This window comes from Dermacentor albipictus, chromosome 1, assembly GCF_038994185.2.
Source record: "Dermacentor albipictus isolate Rhodes 1998 colony chromosome 1, USDA_Dalb.pri_finalv2, whole genome shotgun sequence".
NCBI classification, from domain to species: Eukaryota; Metazoa; Arthropoda; class Arachnida; order Ixodida; family Ixodidae; genus Dermacentor; species Dermacentor albipictus.
The window spans coordinates 250272587-250297607 of NC_091821.1; the positions used below are offsets into that span (position 1 = coordinate 250272587).

General features: G+C 46.4%; 1 protein-coding gene across 1 annotated transcript in view; it reads right to left on the bottom strand.

The window, feature by feature from the left end:
- cN-IIIB (cytosolic 5'-nucleotidase IIIB) overlaps nt 1-21893 on the bottom strand; it is a 44805-nt gene extending 22912 nt beyond the window's left edge. The window contains exons 1-2 of the mRNA XM_065430393.1: nt 21625-21893; nt 10652-10902 (exon numbers count right to left, since the gene is read on the bottom strand). Of these exons, the coding sequence (XP_065286465.1) occupies nt 10652-10888 (237 nt within the window). The 5' untranslated portion in view covers nt 10889-10902; nt 21625-21893. The remainder of the gene's footprint in view (nt 1-10651; nt 10903-21624) is intronic.
- Nucleotides 21894-25021: the final 3128 nt, after the last annotated feature.

Here is a 25021-nt window from a genome sequence, read left to right on the forward strand (position 1 = left end):
TAAAGCCGTAAAAAAGGACAAGGAATTCCTCAAAGCGACAATGTATGTCCCCTGCCACGTGCAGGCAAGCAGTATCGGTTGTGCAGCTAGTAGTGCAGCTAAGAGAACGTTTCTCGCTTTTCTTGATAATAAAAGCGCCGATAAATATTAATTGTTCAGACACGGTTCTCACTAGACTCATTGTGGCGGGAAACTAATTTCTGATTGAGCCTGTTCGGGATACTTTGTCAAAACAGGAACGTCAACGTAATAAGAGTAATTTATTTACTTTCCAGAGCCACTCCTGCCGTATGGATGTTTAGGCACTCAGGCGATCCTTTCTTTTTTTTTTAACAGCACCTCAGACACACTAAAAAGCAACATTTATTTTAAGTAATTTTTCTTAGATTTGATTTGCATTGATTGGGGTGGAAGGATTAGTTAACAGAAGAGAAGGTGAAGGGCGAGTTAAGCCTTCTCTTTAGAATTTCACAGCGACGGTTTCAAAGTACTTTTGCATGCTTCAGCCATTTTTATTCAACAAAAGTCTCTAAAACATTGTCCAAATCTAATGGAGCACTGGCGTAGCCAGAATTTTCTTTTTTCGGGGGAGGGGTGAGGGCACGTACTTGTCCAGGGACGGGGAGGGCGCAGGGGGAGAGGTTGGGCAGCAGGCCGCATGCAAACAAAAATTTTGGGGAAGGGGGGGTGGGGGAGGACGTGCCCGGTGTGCTACCACCTGGCTACGCCACTGTAATGAAGTCACGAGGAGTTAGCGCGTGAACTTCAAGCCCGTCTTAAAGAGACCGACAACCAATTTTTTCTGGTACCCGTTTTTCTCCATATTTTCTCTTTCGCGCCCGCTCTTGCTCGCGCCTGCGCACAAACGGCTGGCGATCCCTCAGATGAATGTTTCGTGATTTCCACCACATCCTTTATAAATGCTCTGAGCTCCAGCCACCTTCTGATTGGCTGCTCACCGACCTAGAGCGATGGGAGGTCGCGGTCATAGAGTTCCCTACAAAAAATTTTGTAGGAAACTCTATGGTCGCGGTGTCCAGCTCCGACCCAGCTGTCCAGAAACGGCTGGTGTGCTGGGCTTTGGATGTCGCTGAGCGCCACCAACTGCTCGCCACTTCACGCGATCAAGAGCCAGCCCAGTACTAGCATGCATACATACGACTCCAAATATTTATTAATGTTTTCACCACCACCGGTGATGGTGGTGGACTGATCGGTATTCAGCTGGCGCTGCTAGGTCCTACACTTTAACAAAATGATAAACGAGACCGTCGCATATTTGGAAAAGAGTAGAATTGGAGGCGCTACATATGACATCAGGTCAAAATTTATCACGCGCTATTTGAGAATTTTATTGGGCTGACAGGAATAGGAGCACCGCGCCATAGGAAGTAGCACTCCTCGCCGTGGTATCGGAACAATCGCCTTGTTCTGAAGCAACTGTCAGGGCGTTTAAATGAACCCCACAGAATTGGGTCGATTCAGCTTGTCGGGCCGCAATATGCCTGTCGAGTTAATGTAAACAGTGGAGGAAGGAAAAAGTTAGGAGGGAGCATCGCGCAACGCGATTGAAGCGAAACCTGTCGGCCCAACACGTGACCGCACGCCAACGCGCGCGGTTTGGAATTAGTGTTCCCGCTCTGAAGCCAGAGAGCCACGCCAGGGCAGTCGAACAAGCGCGCACCGAATAAACACTACTGGCATAGCTACCATAGAGATAGCTACTGGGAACCAAACGGCTCCGCAAATCGCGATTCATGCTCCGCGATCTCGACGCAAGAGGTGACGTGTTGGGCCACCGCTGAGCAAAGGGCCTTGCCCGCCTGGCTTCACGGAGCGTTCGCATGCCAAGGCTGGCTGCGTGATGTAATGCTCTCTCCTAACTTTTTCCTTCCACCATGATGCAGACGATAGCCTGCCAGACTGGACGATCGTTGAGTCGGGCTGACTCAGCTCGACTGCACGGGATAGATTGACCCAGCCCGACCCGTTTGCAAGGTGTAGGTAAACCTGTAAACACGGAAGGGTCGGGCCCGCCAGCGCCGATATTTGCCCGGGACCAGTGTGAGGTCGCGATTTACGCGCTGGTAGCGGGTACAGTATCAGGAGAAGGCCAGGACAAGCCCTGTGAAGTGCAACCTCATCGTAGCGATAAGACCCATGAAATAGAGCTGTTGCAGACGGCAGCGGGAGCTGGAAGCCCTGCTGCCGTCTGCAACAGACGGCAGCAGGGCTTCCAGCGTTGATGTCTTGGCTCGACGGTGTGTGCCGTCGTTTTCCAGACTCGTCAGAAGCGAGTTCATGTAAACGCGGTAACGTCGGGATCGGTCAGCTCGATTTCTTGACTCGATCCGCTCGCATCGGGTTCATGTAAACGTAGTCTGTGTTGAGCCGACACTTGCCAACACCTCATAGATGAGACAAACCCTGCGCCATAGAGTTTCTCACTATATTAGCTAGAGGGAAATCTGGCGCTGCTGCGCCGTGGCATGCATGGGAATGCCGTTATATTGTGACTTCGGATTGGCATCGTTCTCGGAGAGCCAGGCAAGCACCGCTCCGTCCATCACAATGATTAATTTTCTACCAAAACAGCACGTAAAAAGCTGCTTTAGCTTTATTATTACACAAAAACATGTTTTGTTTAACTATGACAACTTGTTATTGCATGTACAATTATATGATACGTAAAAAGTATCAGCGGGCCACTCAAGTTGGAAGACAGACGACAAGATTCGCGCTCGCTTTGAAACAGTTTGTCGTCTGTTCTTGCTTTTGTTCGCTTGTCATGCATTGTAGGTGAGTAAAGATGCAATATGCGTGAATGGAAACATTTTATGAAGATTTTACTTTAATAACGCGTTATATGTGTAGCCATATCCAGGTTTTAGACAAAGCCTCTTACAACACCAACCAACACAGGCCTCGCAGACACATATACTTTTTCTTTAAGGTTGCCTGATTTTGTGCCTATTTTTCTGGCCGAGTTGTTAGCAGTAATCCTAGCTTTACGTAAATTAGACCCAATGATTACAACGGCTGCCATTCTGACTGACTCCCTTTCAGTATGCTCTTGCCTTACCTCTAGTAATGAGTCACTCTTGCTAAAACTCTTCCACTTACTAGTTCCAGCCCATGTGCAATGTGTTCACTTGATTTGGGTGCCAGGGCATAAAGGTTTGTGTTTAATGAAACTGCTCATTCACTGGAAAATGCATCACTATCCGGCCCTGTTCTTCCTATTCTACCAGTGACAGCACAGATCACGGCGGCAAGATTTCGGATGCGATCAATAAGATTAGCCTTATCAAACCCACATTTGACTGCTTCTCCGGAGTATAAGCACGTGGCATTTCCCTGACATAGCGAATCCTGTGACACAAAGATGCTTGAGGTCTGCCTCATCAAATTACGCTGCCGCATACCCTCGCTGAATTTCTATTTACACAGGTCGGGTTTGGTTCCCTCCCCCCTCTGTTCTTTTTGTAATGAGGAAGAGAGGATACACCACTTTCTTCTATCTTGCCGCCGCTTTACTGCGGTGAGAAAAAGATGGTTGGAAATACCTTTTCGAAGAATTGGCCCGGACTTGACAGAACCTACAATTCTTTCGTTCGGAGCGTCCACTTTAGTATTCAGCCACAGGGATGCATGCTTCGCTGTCCGAACATTCCTTACGGAATCTAAACGAATGCCCTGCTAAATTCCTTTCTTTTTGTTTTTACTTTTAAATGAATTATTACTCATTCAATATGACCTTCCTGATTTTATTTAACAGGTAATTATGCGCTATTCAATGCTATTTCAATAGCTATTAGGAAATTTATGCTCCATAATAACTTCGAATAATCCACCCATTTCTTGGCCAATCCCCCATGGTGGGTAGGAGCCACACGCATCACAGGCTACAACAGCAACAACAACAAAATAAACGGCGCGCACGGCTTGGGGGAAAGGGGAAAGGAAGTGGAGCGTGTCGGCATAATAAAAAAAAAAGAAAACGCTGGGAAGAGGAGGCGCCGCGCGGCTGCTGTTCCTGTTGCCATGACAAGGTAAACAATCGTGTGCGCCGCCATTTGCTAAAGTATCGCCCTCCTGTGAGAGCCGTAACTGAAGGGGACCTTGGCGCTAGCGTCGAAAGAGCGTCTGCTTAAAAACAACCAATGGTAGCCATGCGGAGATTCACCCCTGAGATTTCAGTGCGTCGGTGTGTGCCGCAAGCCTGCTCTCTCTACCCGCCAGGCATGTAGAAGTGTTTGTCGGCGTGCAGGTATGAGAATCATGCCTAATAAGTGTTGCGTGCTCATGTGTGTAGCAGCGACTGCAAGAGTGGGCGAGAAGTTCGTTTTTTTTTTTCGTTCCCAAAGGTAAAACTGGTTTTTCAGAAATGGAATCGTGCGATTCTCAGCAAGAATTTGTAGCAAAAAGTTACAAAGGCTTTGACACTGTGTTTTACCCCTATTTTTAATAACAAGCAGCCAAATCACTCGGCCAAACAAGTATTCTAGAGAACATAATGTGAACCACTCAGTCTTGCGACATAAAGTGAACATTTCGTTCTCGCGCCAACAAAATTTTGTACGGCTAACATGACCCCAAAAGTTCGGACTCAAGGAATGAAACCGTACACTCTTATGTACACCCTTTGGGTCGTATCTTGCCATACAACGATGATCGTCATCTGTCTTACTTGCGTTTCCTTTCTTGAAAACTTTGCGCTCGATACTTTCCTGATAACGCACATGCCCTTCGTGTCTTGGAAGTATTGGGCTCGCAGCGTTAGAGGAAGGAAATGCGAACAAGACAGATGACGATTATCGTTGTGTGACAAGGTACGACCTAAAGGGTGTAATTCTGCTTAAGAGTGTACGAAACGTAATTCTTCTGCAATACAATTTGGTCACAATTATTGCGTCTCGGACTACTTACCACACTGCAAGCGTTTGAAGTTTTTTTTAAATTAAAAGAAGTACGTTCGAATAATGCACAACGATAATGCAACTAAGTGGTTAATGTAATAAGGGCACGTTTGTTGGGCTGCTAAGCACAAGATCGTGGGATCGAATGCAGGCCATGGACGGCGGCCGCATTTCGATGGGGGCGAAATGCGAAAACACCCGTGGGTATTTAGATTTAGGTGCACGAGAAAGAACCTCAGGTGGTCCAAATTTCCGGAGTCCCCCACTACGGCGTGCCTCATAATCAGAAAGTGGTTTGGCATGTAAAACCCCGTAATTAAAAAAAAAAATAAGGACATGTTCGCTTTTGCTTAAGAGTTGGTTTTACCTTGGGAGCTGAACACATGGTTACGCAGAAATCGTAATGTTCGGTACCCACTGCACCGAATTTGATGAAGTTTGTTGCGGTTAAATTAAAAACGTTAAACTATACCGACTGGAGCAAATTCTTACTTTGGGCAAGAGTTGTTTAAGACAGAAACATGTAGGAAAACTTAAGCACGAAATTTACAGCTCTGTAGCTCAGCAATTAAAGAACGCTATCACAATTTTGTAAACAGCACATATTGAGACAACTAAAGCGGACAAAATTGATGTATTATACGCTGCTCTGAAATCTACCACAATTACGTGAGTTTGACTTTTTCTGAACCCTCGTAAACGTTGTAAGAAGTTTACCGAAGTCGTGACCTCATATATCACATTTAGATGTTTGAACAGGCGTACTTTGCAGAATTGCGATGTACAATTTTGGTGCAGAATACGGAATTTGCGAACTCGTGCTTCACTTACTTTTAGCCTTAGGGATTTTTGACAAGTTTCGTAAAAACAATGAAGCCTTAAAACAAATTGTGCTTCATGCAGTCGGCAGAATTAAACTTTAACTTCGATGTGCAGCAAATGTCATTTAGATCGGTCTGGTGGTTGTCAATTAAATACATTTATGTGTTTCAGATGTATTTGAGTAGGGAAATGAAAATGCCATATTCATTTCAGTATATCTTTTCTCTCTAACAAAGTGTACATTTACGCGACGCTTTCTGCGCTGAATTTTCATTCATAATATTTGCAACTATAGAGGACGGTCGCTAAAGGTGCATTGAAGATGTTTCGGCCGCGCTGTGTTGCCAGCATAGGCGCCGATTACAGGGGGGCTCCGGGGCCCGAGATTTCGCTCCCCTCCTTCCCCGGAAAAATGAAAACTCTTCGCCTACAATTTCCAGGATAGCCATATCACGCACATACAGACTTTGGACCGCCACTATATATATATAATGTTACACATGAAGAAAAGGAAGACCGGTGAACGCGCTTGCGGTCCCGAGGGGGGGAAAGAAGAGAACGACGCTGAGTTCATCAACCAGCTGGCCGCTCTTGCGCTCACCTTCGGGACCTAAAGTAAACATTCTCATTCATCTGTATATATATATATTCCATTCTCATTCATATATATATATATATGAATATATATATATATATATATATATATATATATATATATATATATATATATATATATATATATATATATATATATATATAATAGGAACTGCACTTAGCAGCTTCACAAGACAGACTTCATTTTGTTCTATCGCACTGCTTTATTCTCTTTTCTCCCCCTGCCTCTTGTCTCGTTTCAACTTCTATTTGCAGGCCGTCGTAGGATTGCTTCATTCCCCCCAGCATTGTTTGAATCCCTCCTGGGATGATACTTGAATATATTCAAAACACAGTGGATGCCATGGTGTCATTGGGACCAATGTACCATATGGTCTTTAAGTGTCCTTGTTGACTTGCCGTCTTGATCACGCGAAATGGCCCTTTATAGGCCGCATTCAGGCTTGGCTCTCTTTTTACCAGTACGAAATCGTCGACGTCGAGTGTTGGTAACGTTCTATTTTGTCTCTTGTCAAAATTTCTCTTCATTCTTTCACGATACCTTGATCTACTAGCTACAGTTCTTGCTGCTTCTGTGAGCTTTATGTTCTTGTCAATGCCGAGGCCTATATCCACCTGCAGATAAGGTGGTCTCCCAGTTGCAGCGGATAGAGGGGTGCATATCCCGGGCCAGTTGTATACGAGCGTTTGTGGCGAGCTACTGCCGCTTCCAGACAACATTTCCAACCACCTGGGAATGCTGGATACATGCTAATCTATTGTTTGATGTCGCTGATAGCCCTTTCAGCTAGCCTATTTGCTGCGGGATGATAGGGCGCAGGTAACCGTAATTTGATGTTACGCTCTTCAGCCCATTCGTGTAGCCGACGACTTCGGAAGGCAGGTACATTGTCGGACCTGCTATATATATATATATATATATATATATATATATATATATATATATACATACACACACTTGCGCAGCGAATATTGTGTCAAACAGTTACCGCGAACAAAAACTGGCAGTACTGTTGCTTTGAAAGTAAATTCGTTTAAACAGAAAACAGAATGTATTCGCTGGGTAATGCAAAAACGTGCCGAACGCTGTAGCGTGTTTCCTTTTGCGCGTTATAAAATGAGCGCCATTTACAATTACATAAAGCTGTACATACTACCCGAGTTCAGAAAGCGACTTAATTTTTGTTTACGCATGTGTCAAAGCCGCCGGGTCCTTTCCGAAATGCTTATTCAATGTGTTTACGCGCAAGTTATGTGGTGCGCCGTAGCCAAGGGATGTCGGTTGTCGAATTTTTAATCGGTTGTCGAGTACACAGATGTTGCAATCAACCATTAAAGTTGTGGAAAATATTATTGCCCGTCTCGTACGCGCGTTAGTGCTTTTGTCTCCATCGTGCTAAATTACGCAAAGAAATGTGTCCTTGTTGAATAACTGTGTGGTACGTAATCAGCGGCTACCTTTTCAGTCGTGTTACTCAAATGTCAGTAAAAAAATATATTTTCTTCCTCAAAATTGTTTAATGCATGCGAGGAAAGCGAAGCATCATTCTCTGCAAAGCAACAAAGATTGTAGGCCCGTTGCACTTTCGAGGTCGCGGGATCGAATCCCGGCAGCGGCGGCCGCATTTCGATGGCGGCGAAATACAAGGACGCCCATGTACTTAGATTTAGGTGCGCGTTAGAGAACCGCAGGTGGTTACAATTACTCCGGAGTCCCCCGCTACAGCGTGCCTCATAACAAGATCGTGCTTTTGGCACGTAAGTCCGGAATTTAATTTAGAGCTGCTAGAAGAATTAACATAAAACGCGGTTGCAAGCGAGCTTGAAGAGAAGCCGTACGGAAAACGATCGGGGAAAATACGCACAGGACTGCGGCTGGTGACGTAGCTGACACCGCGTCACGTGAAGTGCAAGCTTTGCCTTATTTAGGAGATTGAGACAGGTGCCCGCGACATTGTACGACGCAACAAGCCATGTCGCATTAAATTATGGTGTTTTACGTGCCAAAACGATTATTTTTGATTATGAGGCACGCCGCAGTGGTGGACTCCGGAATAATTCAACTACCAGGGGATCTTTAACGTGCAACTAAATCTAAGTACACGGGTGTTTTCGCATTTCACCCCCATCGAAATCAGGCCACCGTGGCCGGGATTCGATCCCTTGACCTCGTGCTTAGCAGCCCAACACCGTAGCCAGCCATGTCGCATTACTTACCCACGCAGATGGTAGAATTACTCGCTATTTTGAGCCAGATCTGAAAATACTAGCCTCAAACGATGAGTGTCTTTGTGGAGTTTAGGCCGAGGCCAAAAAGCGCACATCTGTTCTAGACTGCTCTAGAACAGACGTACGCTTTTTGGCCTTAGCGTTACAAAAGAAGAAAGACCGTCGCTCAAGAGATACGTGAGAAGCTTTCATTATTGCGAAGAGAAAAGATGCATGCGCGAGCCAAGGATTTCAGTTGATTTGTGAATATCACCAAGATCATGCGCTGACCAAGCGTGGCGCAGGCGCGCGCGCTGTATCAGCCTAAATTTTGTGCTTCCCCCCGACCCCCTTTTTTTTACCATAAAGTCAGTTAATGGTTTCGCGCTCGTCATTGTGCGGTTGCGTTTCCTCCGTGCATTGTGTTCGTCTTTTGTCAAGCACGATTAATCAAAATGGGGATGGAACAATGAATGCGCTGGGCCAAAGATACAGAGCGCGCGAAAGCTTCTGCCGGACAGCGATTAGACGCTGCCTATGAGGCGAAGCGCCTGCAGTGCAATGCAGACGCTGAACGTCGTTAGACCCCCCTCTCCTTCCCTCCTCCCAAAAAGAAAAATAAGAAAAAGAAGTTGCATTCTATGGAATACTGGCTCTGTTGTTTTTGTCTTGAAGCGTTAGTTAGTGTGATATTACGAAAACTATTAAGTGTATACATAATGCAGCACAGTGGCGAGGCGCTAGTTGTTTAGAACGCATCATCAGTACTTTAAAGCGGTGAAATACATAGACATGAACAGACCATGGTTGCCATTTATCTTTATTGTTGCGCGTCAATGGCACTCATGATGTACATACAACCTATATTAATACCCATTTTGGGGAGGATGGTTCGACCCGAATGGCGTCACCCTACTGACCTGCTCCAGGCCTTGACGTTACACAGACAGCTACCTACCGTTGCCTACCCCGAACCTGGTGGTTGTGATCAGCGCGGGTGATTCTATTGGTGCTGAGATTGTTATCGTCGTACAGAAAAATAAGATGTAAGCCACAGAATACTGCCGCCATGAATAAAGTGGCTCGAGGAAAGATCGCAAAAAAAGGTGTTTCTTTTTTATTCTGCCCATATGCGCCTACGCAGCAGCTCCATAGGTTTCCTGTTTACAAACATGAAGCTTGTCTATACTGTAGGCTTGTTCACGTCATTTTACTGCGTGTCTCGTGGTCCGTTCGTTCCGTACTTGCAGGGATATATGACGGTCAAACATCCGAAGCGTTACTATAGATATTCTGGCGCTGGGCGCGTGCGCATTTTGGGCATCAGAATGACGACTCCCGGTATCTGATAGTGAATATCAAGCGACAAGCATACTAGAGGGGCACGAGTAAAACAGTGTCGCAGTTTCGCCCGAAAGGCGAAGAATCGATTGCGATAGAAAAGTAGTAGACAGCTATACGATGTAAGATAGTAGTTTTGTCGGCCGCATAAACTTGTAAACATACGCTTACTAACTGAATTAACAAGCATGGTGTCACGCGCGCGCAAGTAAGCATGAGCACATCTCACTCGATGACAGCGGAAACTCGCTGCCAGACTGTGGGGAGAGGAAGCGCGACAGCAGCAGCGAGCGAATTGACCTTCGTGCTGCCTCTCGCTTCATGCAACGCGAACTAAGCGGTGAAAATAGCGCGCACGAAGCTATCAGCACTCGGTGCACTCTGCCCCCATCGCAGATCGCTTTCAAGATGGGGCCCGCGCGGCCGCGCACGACCGCTCCATACGCAACAGTACCCCCCCCCCCCTCCCTACCCTTCCCTTGGTGCCTTTCGCGCGACGGAAGACGGCGCGCTTACTCTCCTGCTTTTCTTCTTTGTGCGCGCGAGATTGCGCCGCCATCGTCGGCTCACCCTATAGCATGCTTTCACTCGCATATACAACATACGGCGGGCGGCTGCGATGTTATCGCCCTTGGACTTTATACGGAACATCACAGTGATGTCAGAAATGCGCCTGGAGTGCCCGTATAATCGCTATAGCAATAAAAGAGGGGCATAAGTCGAAAATTACGTGGGAGAGAACTTACCACAGGTGGCTTAAGCTGCCGTCCGAATCTTGCACGCATGGAGTACCCGGAGAGCCCGGGCCGTGCCAAGCTGTGGGTACTGCTTTGTCGGGTTTCGACCTCCCCGCCCTCCTCTTCCGAGAACGAAGGCAGGTCACTCGCTTGCTCGTGTCCGCGAGCACCACGCGATCGAGCGCTGGGCACCGTACAGGTCTCCAGGTCGCCTCCCAACGGAGGCCGCTCGAGCGTTCGACGCATGGCTCACGCTTACCCTGCATTTTAGAGCGCAGCTCTCAGGCGCCCGTTCCAGCGGCGAGCGTTGGCGTCGGCGTAGCCGAGCGAACGAGCATAGCAAAGGATGAAAGAGCGAACGCGCGGTGCCGCGGGGGATGAAAGACGCGAGGAGGAAAGCGGAGGAGGAGTGTATGGCGAAAGTGTGAGAAGCGTAGTGCGGTGACGATGGCTACGATACGCGCGCCTCGTCTAGGAGGTCTGTGTGCGGCGTCTACTGTGAATCGCGCCCATGCGTCACCCACGCGCTGCCTCTCGTGATCTCCAGATTAGTGAGGCAGTCGCACCGCACTTCGCTCCGTTCGCAACGCGCCGCACGAGACAGATTGCCCGCGCTAGCCAATATATCGCGAAATAAAAACACGTTTAGAGCTGCGCTCAAATTTCGCATTAGGAAGTGTCGTAGTCATCGATGAATTTTTCTCTTCGACTTTTCGGCTCTTTGAGATTTACCGGCCTCGAGTGGTCCTTATGGTCGCGAGCTCGCTATTTTGATGGTAGTTTAAACGATGGCAGTGTCTTGTTGACCTTGAAGCCTGTGGCTCATACCCGCTATCGGGAATTGGCTGTGAGCCAGGTAGGTAATAGAAAATGATAGTATAGATTACATTACAGTAATATAATTCTGTTATTGATAAACGTTGACCTGCCTGAAATAGACTAAATTGTACAATAACAGGCAGAAAAAAAAAACTAAATGGGGAGCATGGATTGAGGGCAAATAAAAAAAAAGAACCTTTGGTGACAGGTTCAAGAATTTTGCGAACAATGTGGATTGTTGGCATTAGTTTTCTTCGTACTCCATGCTGCTACACGACTACACGGATATTTAACGCCTTTTGAGAGCAACTGCAAACAATGAGAATTCGTGGAAGAAGGCAAAAAAAAAAAGAAAAAGAAAGCGAGGGTTATATTGAAGGAAAGTGGCGGGGCTGGTTTCTATTTCTTTGCAATGTCACCAATAAGTTATCCATTAAATGTATTCACTCAAATACTTGGCTGTCATATACGACGGCAAGCTCGACTGGCGCAGTCACATTGAGCATATTATAGGCTATGACGGCTCAGTCACCGTCGCTCTGCACTAGGCAGGGGATTGGAATTCGGCTGTGTACTATATTTCAGTGCCCCCTCCCCCCCCCCCTCCCCTCCTGTAAACTTATACTCAGTGAGAGAGAAGCTCTATACGGGGATGCCTTGGATTGATTTATTGCGAACGATGTTTTGTAAGAGAAAACATAATTGCCTGCTCTACGGACTGTAAATTCCGCATTCTCACAGCACAAGCGTTTTGAAAGCTTTGCGATTACAACATGTATTATCAATGAGCCATCTGCGCTTTTTGACTTGCGGGCGCGACTATAGGTAGAGCGCGAAGAAGACAAGAGGTACATGAATGGACGCACATGGCGCTGACTTACAACTAATTTTACTGGATAGAAAACAACAAGTGCGCGCATAATAAATATTATATGCTCATAATCACACCATGCTGCATGTCACAACCGCGGTGCTGCATCACAAAGGTTAACCAGACTGCGTGTGTATACCCAAGCGTGCCGATAAAAGACCACGAACAGTTTGGGTCTACATATGCTGTCTGATGAATCTCTGCAAGGTGCAGCGCCACCGTAGTGACATGCTGGTGTGATTGACATGCTGCGCGCCGTTTTTTTAATGTGAAGCATTCTTGTCCGAGTCAACCCAGTTTTTTAGACAGTTTTAGTTTAGCGTACGCAACTATAGCGTACGCTATACGCTATAAAATAGCGTACGCTAAGCGGCGCACGTTTTCCACAATTTTAGTTGGCCGACCATATCTTCGAATCTCTGAGGCCATATTCCGTCGTTGCGGCTATTTCGCGCCTGTAGCGATAGGTGGCGCTACCATCTCAAACGTTTCTTTCGTTAGGCTTCGGCTCGTTGGAAATGAGAAGCGATCTCGAAAACACCACGAAGTTATCCATAATACTCTGGTGTCGAAGCGGCCTGAGACTAAGCGAAAGCCGCTTACACAGTCATTTGCTACGAACGAAGTGCATTTTACAAAAGCAACGCCAAATTCGATTCGAAGCGGGCAGCCGGGATCGCCGCCATGTTTCCCGCAAACTCTGCAAACCCCGCAAAAACGCTAACGCTATCTCGTTTGCGTTGCGTACGCCCGCTACGCCCGCTATTTCGTATAGCGTACGGCGCATGCGCAGTGACGACCCGCTATTTTTTAGCGTCCGCAATGGAATAGCGTACGCTATACTAAAACTGTCTTTTAAATTGCAAAAACAGAGCAGAAATGCACATACACATAGTACACATACATACATACACGCGCATACACATTGCGCTGTTTTTGTAATTTACAATGTTAGACCAACTAGCCCAACAGAGGTCCTTCTCAACCCAGTTTTGTCGTGTATCTGACCTACTTCGCGAATAAATGAATAGAAAGAAACCGCTGTTTACATGGTCATTGTACACGATTTCTGCCCGAATTAAAAGCTTTGTGCATCGGAAGAAAGTGCATAGAAACGCATAATTAACCATGAGTTTATTGATGCTCTTTTGAAGCTACTTTGCATCAAAGGCCGGGCATTCTATGCTCTATATTTGATACCGCACTCTTAATATTGCGAGGGTCGCCTCGAGTGCGGTCATGCTCGGTTCGAGTTGATCTGAGATTGATCTAGAGTCCCGAAGCTGTTGTGGTCAAAACACGTGTGGCAGCTTATGCGTTTTATGTCGGGCGAATTACTGTGACGCCTAGAAAATTTACCGTTAAGTTGGCCTCTTTAACAGGGACATATACTACCTTATAAATTTGTTTCCTCGAATGAAACGTGTTGGAAGTCAGCGCTGTGTGCGTCAACTGTCCGGCTTGTCTTCCTTGCGCTGCACGCATATTCATAAACCACCACCAGCCGCAACTTTCCACTTTCGATAGTGGTCGCCGTTATACACAGCCCTCAACTTAACTTTTGTGCAAATGCAATCCGAACTTTAATGCAAGAATAGCGCGAGAGACAGGGACAAACCAAGAAAGACACACAGCGCTGACTTTCAACAACTTTCAGTCAGCGCCGCTTTGTGTGTCTTTTTTCGTTTGTCCCTGTTTCGCGCTGTTCTTACTTCAAACATGAACCACCAATAAGCCCAAATCTCTACTCATCGCAATCCGAACCGTCAAGTTTGCGAATCCGTCGAGCCGCGCTCTCGGATGTTGTCTTTCCAAATATCAAAATTAAGTTAGAATAAGTATTTCTAATCATGCTGTTGCCCAGCAGACATTTAACTGATATTGGACTGTCAACATAATGGCTAGATGGTTCTTTCTTCAATGAGAAGGCAACTGGCGTGGATATCTTCCCTGAATTTCTTCAGTAGCCTTACCCTCCTTGCCTTTATGACTGCACATTCATAGCTCAATCAGGATTACTAGTCATTGTCTTAGTATTACGAAAACTTCCCTTGATTTAATGCTTAATTAGCGGTTAACAGTGGTCGAACAAACGATGTTGCTGGAATCAAAGTTTCGACAAGCAGACTCGTCTTCGTCAGTAGAGCAACTACTTTCTTTAGCAGAGTTTGAGTACTCACAGCTCACTCTACCCCATACTCAGTGGGGGACGAGAAGGATAAGCTGGCGCTCAGAGTATATTGATGAGGGTACTCAAAGTGCACAAAAATAAAGAAGGGGGATGGAGTGGAATAAAACAAAAATTAGGCAGATCCAACGCACATTTTGTAAGCTATGTGAAGTGAAGCTTTCGGGAAGCGGATAACGAAATGCTATAAATTTGCTCACTTCATTCCTGCGTCTCTGGCGCAAAGTAAACTGGCGCGCGCAACTGTTATGTTGCCTTGTATTTCTTCATTATTTTCTATTTATTTTAAATGCACTGCCCACTTCTTGGCCAACCCTCCCTCCCTCCCCACCCACCGTTGTGGGTATGTGCCATAGCGTGGAAATCATCATCATTATCAACACGATGCGATCATCTAAAAGTGCTATAGCTGGCATTGGCAAGAGAGAAGGAATGGAATGCAGAATGCGGACTTCGCAACCAACCTGAGACTATAGAACACTGCTTTATTCTTTGTCGTGACGCATTCTATTTTTGGAGATATGTTACAACGAATAAGCAAAAAAAAAAAACTTCCTATTACCTCTCGCGGTATCCAATTCCCCACATTAAAAAAACAAAAAAAACATCAATACTATATGATATTATTTGTTTTTTTTTTACTGGTACATTATTCACTATCGAAAAGCCAAATGATCGACAGACACGCCGAGCCATCGCGCTCAACAAGACCTGCTTCTCGAGAAGAGGCAGCTCAAGGCTGCTCATTTAACTCATCATCACTGCCTCGCCCTATTGCACATTGGAACAGTCTTCCGGACCACGGGCACTATAACGTAAAACTATTCCAAACTTTTCTATTCCAATTCTGCAATCAGCCCACCACGATCGGTCAAAAACTTTTTTGGACCCCCCCCCCCCCCTTCACCTGTCTGCCACGCGACGTCAGGAAAGCCACGACAGCTGCCTATCTGATATGACGTGTACACACTGATTAGGCATAATTTGACCTAACAAAACAAAAAAATTTATTTCTGATTCGACGCCATTTTGCCATTAGCCCTCGGCTATTGGTCAAAAGTTTTCCGGCTGCGCCCACTTCACCTTCCTCTCACTTGACGACACAAAACCGCAAAAACTTACCGCGTCAAAGTGACTCTTACGCGTTAAAGATACATTAATATGCGGAACAAAACCGAATTTTCTTCTGAATAGCCTCAGGCTGCCCCGTTCCGAAAGGAATAAAAGATGGCTGCCGTCGATCGCTCCGGCACTGGCTACTCGCCTCTGCCGGAGAGCATGTGTTTATTTGCGTGTAATAAAACTTTTTGCGTGGCCGTGTAACGTTTTCGATAACTTTCGGCACGTTTACGACCTCGTTCTGCCAGCTCTTCTTTGCTGAGGATTCGTTTTAGTGCCATTCTTAAGCTTCCGTTGCATGCCGCCGCGATTGTCGACGAGCCACCTCAAGCTAAGTAAGAGAAAGCGGACCAATCGCAGACGCCGGCACCACCCTCTTTATCCGGTTATCGATATTCAGTGCAGTGGCTCGGCCACATCGAATCCGTCTCCACTTGAACATGCTCCTCGCCTCTTGTAAGCCAATTAGATAAGACAAGCCGCTCAGTGCAGGCAATGTTATTAAGCAAACAAAAGTGACCTCCTATGAACGAGGGGAGCATTTGATTGGTTTGTTCAGACAACCCTGCGGGTGACCGCCCGATGCTTGCGTCGGCGGTTACGCATATTTGACGTAAGGAGATTGGAATAAAAACACATTGGAATAGTTTTACGTTACACGGCCCCACATCGCATCCATGTCAAACGTCGAAACTTTTCGTGATAACCTAAACGCGCTCTTTGATAACAATGTATAATAATGTTCCACTGTACGCTTTGTAACTTTTGTTTGGGTGCTCTTTATTTGTAACTAACTTTAAATCCGTTCTGTAGAAACTGTTACCTCCTTACTCAATGCCCTTCAGTGGTCCTTCAGGGATTATAATGAATGAATGAATTATCGTCATCATCATCAGCCTATTTTATGTTCACTGCAGTACGAAGGCCTCTCCTTGTGATCTCCAATTACCCCTGTCCTGCGTCAACCGATTCCAACCAGCGCCTGCGAATTTAATTTCATCACCCCACCTAGGCCGGTATTTTGTAGCGATGCCTTTTCCGATTCTATGCTTTTTCCGGCTTTTCGCGCTTGGACAGTGGTCAGAGCGACGGTCTGCCCACATTATCAACGGGATCAGGCGGCCGTGTGTGGTGGATGATAAGAATAGCATAGAATAAGGCATAAGGCATCGCTACAAAATAGCGGCCCTAGTCGTCTACCGTCCTCGACTGCTCTTCCCCTCTTTTGGCACCGATTATGTAACCCTAATGGTCCACCGGTTGTCTAACCTACGCATTACATGACCTGCCCAGCTCCATTTTTTTTCTCTTAATGTCAATTAGAATATTGGCTATCACCGTTTGCTCTCTGAGCCACACAACTCTCTTGCTGTCTCTTAACGTTACGCCTAACATTTTTCGTTCCGTCGCTCTTTGCGCGGTCCTTAAATTGTTTTCGAGCTTCTTTGTCAGTCTTAAAGTTTCTGCCCCATATATTAGCACCGGTAGAATGCACTGATTGTACACCTTTCTTTTTAGTGATAATGGTAAGCTTCCATTCAGGATCTGACAATGGCTGCCGTATACGCTCCAACCCATTTTTATTCTTCTGTAAATTTCCTTCTCATGATCAGGGTTCCCTGTGAGTTATTGACCTAGGTAAATGTACTCGTTCACAGACTCTAGAGGCTGACTGACGATCCTGAACTCTTTTTTCCTTGAACTGCTATTGATCATTATCTCTCTATCCCGCATATTAATCTTATACCCCACTCTTGCATTTTCTCTGTTAACGTTCTCAATCATTTGTTGTAACGCGTCCCCAGTATTATTGAACAGGACAATGTTATCTGCAAATCGAAGGTTGCTGAGATATTCGCCGTTGATCCTCACTTCCAAGGCTTCCCAGTTTATTAGCTTAAGTACTCCTTCCAAGCACGCAATGAACAGCATTGGAGAGATTGTGTCTCCTCGTCTGCCCGCTTTCTTTATAGGTACCTTCCTATTTTTCTTGTGGAGGATTAAGGTAGCTGTGGAATCTCTGTAAATATTTTCCAAGATATTTACGTAAGCGTCCTGTACTCCTTGATTACGTAATACCTCTATGACTGCTGGTATCTCTACTGAATCAAATGCCTTTTGGTAATCTAGGAAAGCCATCTAGAGAGGCTGATTGTACTCTGCGGATTTCTCGATTACCTGATTGATGACATGGATGTGACCCATTGCAGAGTATCCCTTTTTGAAGCCAGCCTGATCCTTTGGGTGACTGAGGTCCAGTGTTGCTCTTATTCTATTGCAGATTATCTTGGGGAATATTTAATATAGTACTGGAAGTAAGCTACTGGGCCGATAATTTATCAGTTTTTTAACCTCTCCTTTTTTACGCATTAGTATATTGTTGGCATTCTTCCATTTCTCTGGGACCCTTGAAGTTGAAAGACAGTATAAACGGCCGCCTGTTTTTCAAGCATTATGTCTCCTCCATATTTGATTAAATCGACTGTTATTCCATCTTCTTCTGCCGCTTTCCTCCGGTTCAATACTTGCAAGGCCCTTCTAACTTCATCACTAGTTATAGAAAGAGCCTCTATAACTTGTTCATTACTACTTCGCATGGAAGTATCGTAGCTTCTCTGGGTGCTGTACAGGTCAGCACACAATTCTTCTGCTCCTTTTACTAGATCTTCGAGATTGCTGATGATATTACCCTGCTTATCTTTCAGTGCATACATCTTGGTTTGTCCTATGCCAAGTTTTCTTCTCACTGATTTCATGCTGCGTGCCTTTTTTACTGCTTCCTCAGACTTTCTCACGTTATAATTTCGGATATCCCTTATTTTTTCCTTGTTGATCAGTTTTGACAGTTCCCCGGATTCTATCTGATCTTCTGAGTTGGACACTTTAATTCATTGTCGTTTCTTTATTAGTTACTTTGTTACTTGGGAAAGGTTACCTACTGGTTGCCTTGGTGCCTTACCTTCCGCTTCAACTGCTGCTCCTGAAGCTAGCCTGGTTACGGTTTCATTCATTACCTTTATGTCATCTTTATCTCTCTGTTCTAAGGCTGCATATTTGTTTGCAAGTACCAGCCTGAATTGGTCTGCTTTTACCTTTACTGCGTCTGGACTGGCGTGTTTCTTCTTGACCGATTTTACTCTTTCGCTCTTCAAATTGAGGTGGGTCCTAGGCGTCACTAACCTAAGATCACTGCACTTTACTTTGCCTAACACTTCTACATCCTGCACTATGCTTGGATCGCGGGAACTATGAAATCAATGTGATTTCTTGTTTCATCATTAGGGCTTTTCCAGGTCCACTTTTTGTTCCTACGCTTCCCGAAGAAGGTGTTCACTATTCGCAGCTTATTCCTTTCCGCAAATTCTACCAACATATCTCCTCTAACGTTCCTAGAATCGACGCCGTAGTTGCCAATTGCTTCTTCACCAGCCTGCTTTTTCCACACTTTTGCATTAAAGTCGCCCATTACTACAGTATACCGAGCTTGCACTTTTCTCATCGCTAATCTCATCTCAAGCAAGTTCACTTGCTTTGGGTACCGGGCCACCGTGGATTGTATTTAAATGATATGGCAGGATTCGCTCACTCGGACATCCCTCGGTCTCAGAGCTTCCTGCAAAAATTATTGGAGGAAAACCTGGCGTTTCCGTCTACGCGAGCTGCAAGTACCCATTATGGGAAAGACGGGTGTAGTGTATGCATGGATTGGCCTAAACTTGGTCCCTTCATGGCTTCAGACAACTTTGCAGATTGATAATTTTCAACAGAATGCTGCATTCAGCCACTCGTGATGATTATGCATGTGCGCAGACACATTGCCTTCACGCGTTTAGAAAAAAAAAAGAAACGACTTCCTGGAAATTTAGAAAGATAAAGCGTTATAACTAACACCTTAACAACGTATGAAGCCAAAAGCACAAAGATTAGACCAATCCATGCAATGCACATTATTCCCATGGTAGCTGAACAATCGCAGCGCCAGAGTTTCCTTTAGTAATTTTTTACAGGAAACTTATTTCTGTTTTGCCGACCTCGGCCTATGTAATCACGGTTATAGGTACAATGGTTTGCCGCCGTCTCAAGATTTCCCAGCCTGCTGTCTTGTCGTTTCCAGACTTTCATCATGCATGTTTCTCCTCGAATTATTTGGCCTCTTTCAAGACCTTCTGAAGTTTCACTTACGAAACCGCGCGCTGCTGTATTCCACCCATTACGTTTCTATTTACTCAGGTATGGTCTGATGGTGTCCCCCTTTTGTCCATCCCACAGCAACCTGAGTATATTACACATTTTTTCTTGTCTATTATGCCATAGTTATGAAAAAAAGCGTTGTTTAGAAGATCTGCTTCGCCAGCTTGGCCTTCCTCTAAAGTCACCGGTCATTCTGGCCCTTGGTGCGTCTGTGCTGGGTACAAGGAATGGAAATGCATGCTTGCAGGGGCAGCGCTAAACTGACACGGGACGAAAGAAATGCGTAATACGAAGAACAAAGTGCTGACTTTCAACTCGCGGATTTTATTAATAACGAGTTTATAAACCGTCAGTTGAATAATATCGGTCAGTTGAAAGTCAGCCCTTTGTCCGTCGTATTGTGTCTTTCTTTCATCCCGTGTCAGTTTAGCGCTACCCCTGCAATTGTGAAGCTCGTCCAGTTCCAGTCCTATATATCCAGTTCGAGTCCAGCTCGTCCAGTTTACTATTATTCTCAAGGCTCAATCACACCGACGGCTTGAGGAGGTCGCGCGACCATTTGCAACTGGCGATCAAAAATTCGAACGAAGGCGACCGGTGCTCACACCGGCAAGCCCGGCTGAGCGCGACCTCCAAGTCGCAATCCCGGAGATCATCGTTCTCAGCGGGAACTCTATAGGGATCTACGCAGTTCGCGCGCACTTCGCTGGTTTAGCGTTCCGACAACAGCCATGGATTTTGATTCGAGCCAAGAGGAAGACGTCGACACGGCGCTGATGTGCTCTGCCGTGGGGTCAGATGTGGCAGCGCGGAAGCTTCCGATGAAAAAGCGACGCCAGTGCGTGCGGCCGTGCTTCGGTTCGTGATAAGTGGCCGGCCACGCAAGCCGCCTCCTGCTCGAACTCCGCGCGCGTGACGAGGAGTAATATCGAGAGTAAGTCGTAATTTCTAGTTCGCGTTGCGCGGGAATCGGTGCATAAATTTCGAGCATTCTTTCGCTGCTGCTTAGTTCCCTGCGAATGCTACCTACCGCGTACATTCCACACGTTGCTGGAACTGCGGCGCCCCAGCATCACGAGGCAAGACACCAATTACATTACTGTAGTCTGGCATGGTGGCGTGGACTTTGTTATTTGGTGCAACGCAGGAGAACGCGGATGAAAACACGCGCTAACATAACTTTCGGCGCGCCGCTGATTGGTTTAGCAGTTTTGCGACCACAGCCGCGCGACTGGCCCTGAATAGTCGCTTTTCGAGAAAAGCGACCATTTGCGAATGGTCGCTTTGCGACCAACCTGCTTACGCGACTGCTGTCAGTCGCCGGTGTGAACGAGCCTTCAATGGGAAATGTTGTATTGCCACTTATCACTTTATTCATGAGACAAGGCTACCACCGTCCTCAATTTCCGAAAGCCCACCTTGCTTCTTTTGTTTCTCTTTTATGCTTGAATTGAATGCTTGAATTATGCTTGAATGCATCTACTTAATATCTCGCCAGAAACTATGTGCACTCACACCTTAATATTCTACGCTTTTATCTGAATAAGACTTCACATACTAAATAAGCTTTTATTTATTTAACGAACCTAATAGCTGCCTGCTTGGAAAACACACCCACACACGCATACATATATATATATATATATATATATATATATATATATATATATATATATATATATATATATATATATATATATATATATATATATATATGCCGACAATTTAAAGAATCAGTTTAAAGAATCCGGTCACTTGGACGCTGTCTAAAGCGCGATGGCGCCATGTTCTCACCGAGGAAGTCATTCGACGCGTCCTGGCTCATCGGTGCGCCGGTTCGGCGGTCTTGAATCGGGCGCTGGCAGCGACGGGTTTCGGGCAGGCGCACTTGAAGAGAGAAGTCATATCCTCATCGCTGAGTCGCAGGACGGGGACTGCACTAGGCACCGAGCAGTCCACCGTTCCGATTGCGACCACTGGCCTTCCTCGATTTCCACAGTCAACCACCGACCATGCTTCGTTCCGGGATTTCCTTTAGACATGGCGGCAGCACGCGCACACCTCACGTTCTGCTCACCGTCAACGTCGTCGTTTTCTTTCGGGTTGCAGCATGAAACAGTTTCTCGTGCACTAGACAACAAGCACAATATTTAGAAATAATCTTTGGCTCTGGTTGAACTCCCGTTTATTGAGACAAATAAATGAGAGACGCCAAGATATACACATAATAGGCAACCAGTCAATTTATTAACGTGAAAGCATTATGTGATCCACTAAACGGAAAATCCGGTGGCGTGGCCGGAGACGGTACAAAAAGTGGCGCGGTCACAGAGACGCGCTCGTGCCACTGCTCGCGCGTTCGTCGTCGTTTTCTTTCACAGCTAGCTCCAATGCCGCTCATTATGCCAGCGTTTCCATAATGCCCCTCCCTCTGTGAAGGCGCTGATGGCACTGGCCCACTGCCAGTCGGTGCGGTGATTTCGGCGAGTTCTGTCATGCACTCCGATAGACGCACCTTCGACAGATATGGTACAAAAAGTCACGTGGTCACAGAGACAGACCGCGCAGGTGGCCGGTCTATATACAGGTTGTCCTATACATAAATTGAGCCAAAGCTTTAAAAATGAAAGACACTCCGGACGCGAGTTGAATCGAATGCATAATGTTGGCACTGGCCTAGAGTTACTCAGGCTATTTTTTATTTTTCCCTTAACTATAGGATTAGTTACGTTTAATTAATCAACTTTTTAAGTATTGTCTGCAGACCCCAAGTGTGATACGCAAAGTTGTAGAGCACTTTGAGAAACCTCTCAATAAATTGTTTGCAACACGATATATCTCATGTGGTCCAAGAAAGCCCGTGAAATATGAAAAAAAAAAAATACCGCGTGATGGGGTGATTGCGCACTGTTATTGTCCTGCTCTCAAGCGTGCAATGGATGAACAAGGTCGGCTGCAGCGAGGCTGGCCCGCGACAGGGCGTTATGTCTGGTTTAGGTATCTGGGCATGCGGCTGTTACCGCATGACAGCGCAAATGCGTGCTGCTGGCCGAGCGGGGCCGAAGGGAGAAAGCGTTTAAGGAGACGAAAGAGAACAAGAACATCGCTTTATTTTTTGGTGCTTGAAATGGGCAAGAGCTGGCAGCCTGCCGACGGAGTGTAATGGGGTTGGATGAGGAGGCGGCGTTAGGACCGGAATGATTTTCCAGTGGCCTTCAATTCAAAAAGCGCCCTTTGATTATAATGCGTGTTCGAAGAGGTCACCACCTGCTCCAATGCTCATTTGGCATTTCATAGGCACATTTTCCGAGGCGCTCTTGATTATGGTATCCGGGATGGAGTTGCAGATTTGTCTTTTTTTCTTTTAGGTTCTTTGATGTTGTGGTTGGTGTCCGATATACTTTATCCTTGACGTAGCCCCAGAGAAAGAAGCCGAGGGAACTTAAATCTGGTGACCGTGCCGGCCAAGCAAAAGGCCCAAGCCGTCCAATCCACTGCTGCGGGAATACTACATGCAGCCATTTGCAAGCTATGATGCTGCCATGTGCGGGAGCACCATCATGCTGATACCAAATATCCTTGCCAATGGAACTTCGCAAAGAAAATCCTCAAGTACTCCATCAAGGATGTCGTTGACGTATCTTTCGCCTGTAAGCGTGTTATCAAAAAACACGGGGCCAGTGATAGTACCACCGTAAATTACACACCACACATTAACAGACCACTGATATTGGTGATGTGTCTTCAAAGCCCAGTGAGGGTTTTCGTCGCTCCAATAGTGAGCCTTGTGGATATTCACTTGGGCATTACGTGAGATGGTAGCTTCATCGGTCTACAGTATTTTGCTGACAAAGCCTGGGTCCTCTTCCGTCTTGATTATAATCCAGTTTGGAAAGTCCTTTCGATTTTGGAAATCGTTGGGCTCCAACATCTGGTGCAGCTGCACGTGGTACGGATGAAGTTGCCTCTTCTTAAATACTCTTCACACTCTGGCACTCCAGCTTCAGCACCCACACTACGAACACTTGAATGTGAGTCTGCAGAAAACTTTGACAGAATATCTGTCTCCACGTCCTCGGCCAGGATTGAAGATTTATGTCGTTTCTTCGTAAAAGTCCCAGTCTGTCTCAGCGTTTCATATGCACGCACAATCGTCATTGAGCTCGGGCGCGCACCTGGATGCCAGCGTTGAAATAGCTCAACTGCGCGCCTTCTATGTTCTCTTGACGCACCTAGAGCCAAAACCATACCCGCTCTTTCCTCATTGGAGTAAGCCATATCTGCTGCTCAACGTTGGCCACAGCCAAATAGCGTTGCTGTGGAGAAGACGCGGGGATGCGGGCGCCTCGACGACCAATCGGTCGCAGCACTTGCGGACCTTTTCAACCACCACTGGCATGAAGGTCATCTTCCAGACTCCTGGAAGCATGCCAAGGTAGTCTTCATACCCAAACCAGGCAAACAACTCGATCTGGGCAACCTCCGGCCCATCTCGCTCACGTCTTGCCTGGGGAAGGTTATGGGGCACGTAGTTCTAAACAAACTCCACACTCACGCAGACAAGGAGGATCTCCTCCCCACCCACCATGTTTGGGTTCCGGGCTGGACTATCTACTCAGGACATCATGTGGCAGATACAACACGACATACTCGACCCGGTCCCATCCGGGCGACACGCACCTTTCTCGGCCTCGACGTCAGTAAAGCGTTTGACAACGTGTCGCACGCTTCTATACTGACAAACCTCTCGCAGATAAATGTGGGCACTCGCACCTACAACTATACTGCCAACTTTCTCCGCAACCTCATTGATGAACTCCACATTGGAGACCTCTGCAGTGACAAAGTCACCATGGACACTCGGGGAACACCACAGGGAACTGTTTTGTCCCCGTTCCTATTCAACATTACTATGCGAGGCCTAATTGCCACACTCCTCGACACCATACCCCCACGTTAAGCACTCAATATACGCCGATGATATCACCCTCTGGACAAACTCTGGCTCGGACGGGGAGATACAAGATTCACTTCAACAGGCAATCGACACCATTCACACTTACGTGCAGGCAAACGGCCTCGTTTGTTCGCCCACCAAGTCTGAACTGTTAGTTATACGAGACAGACGTGTTCGCCGACCCGTCCCCGACCCTCAGGAGCCGATCACGCTCCACACTGCCACCCACCCCAT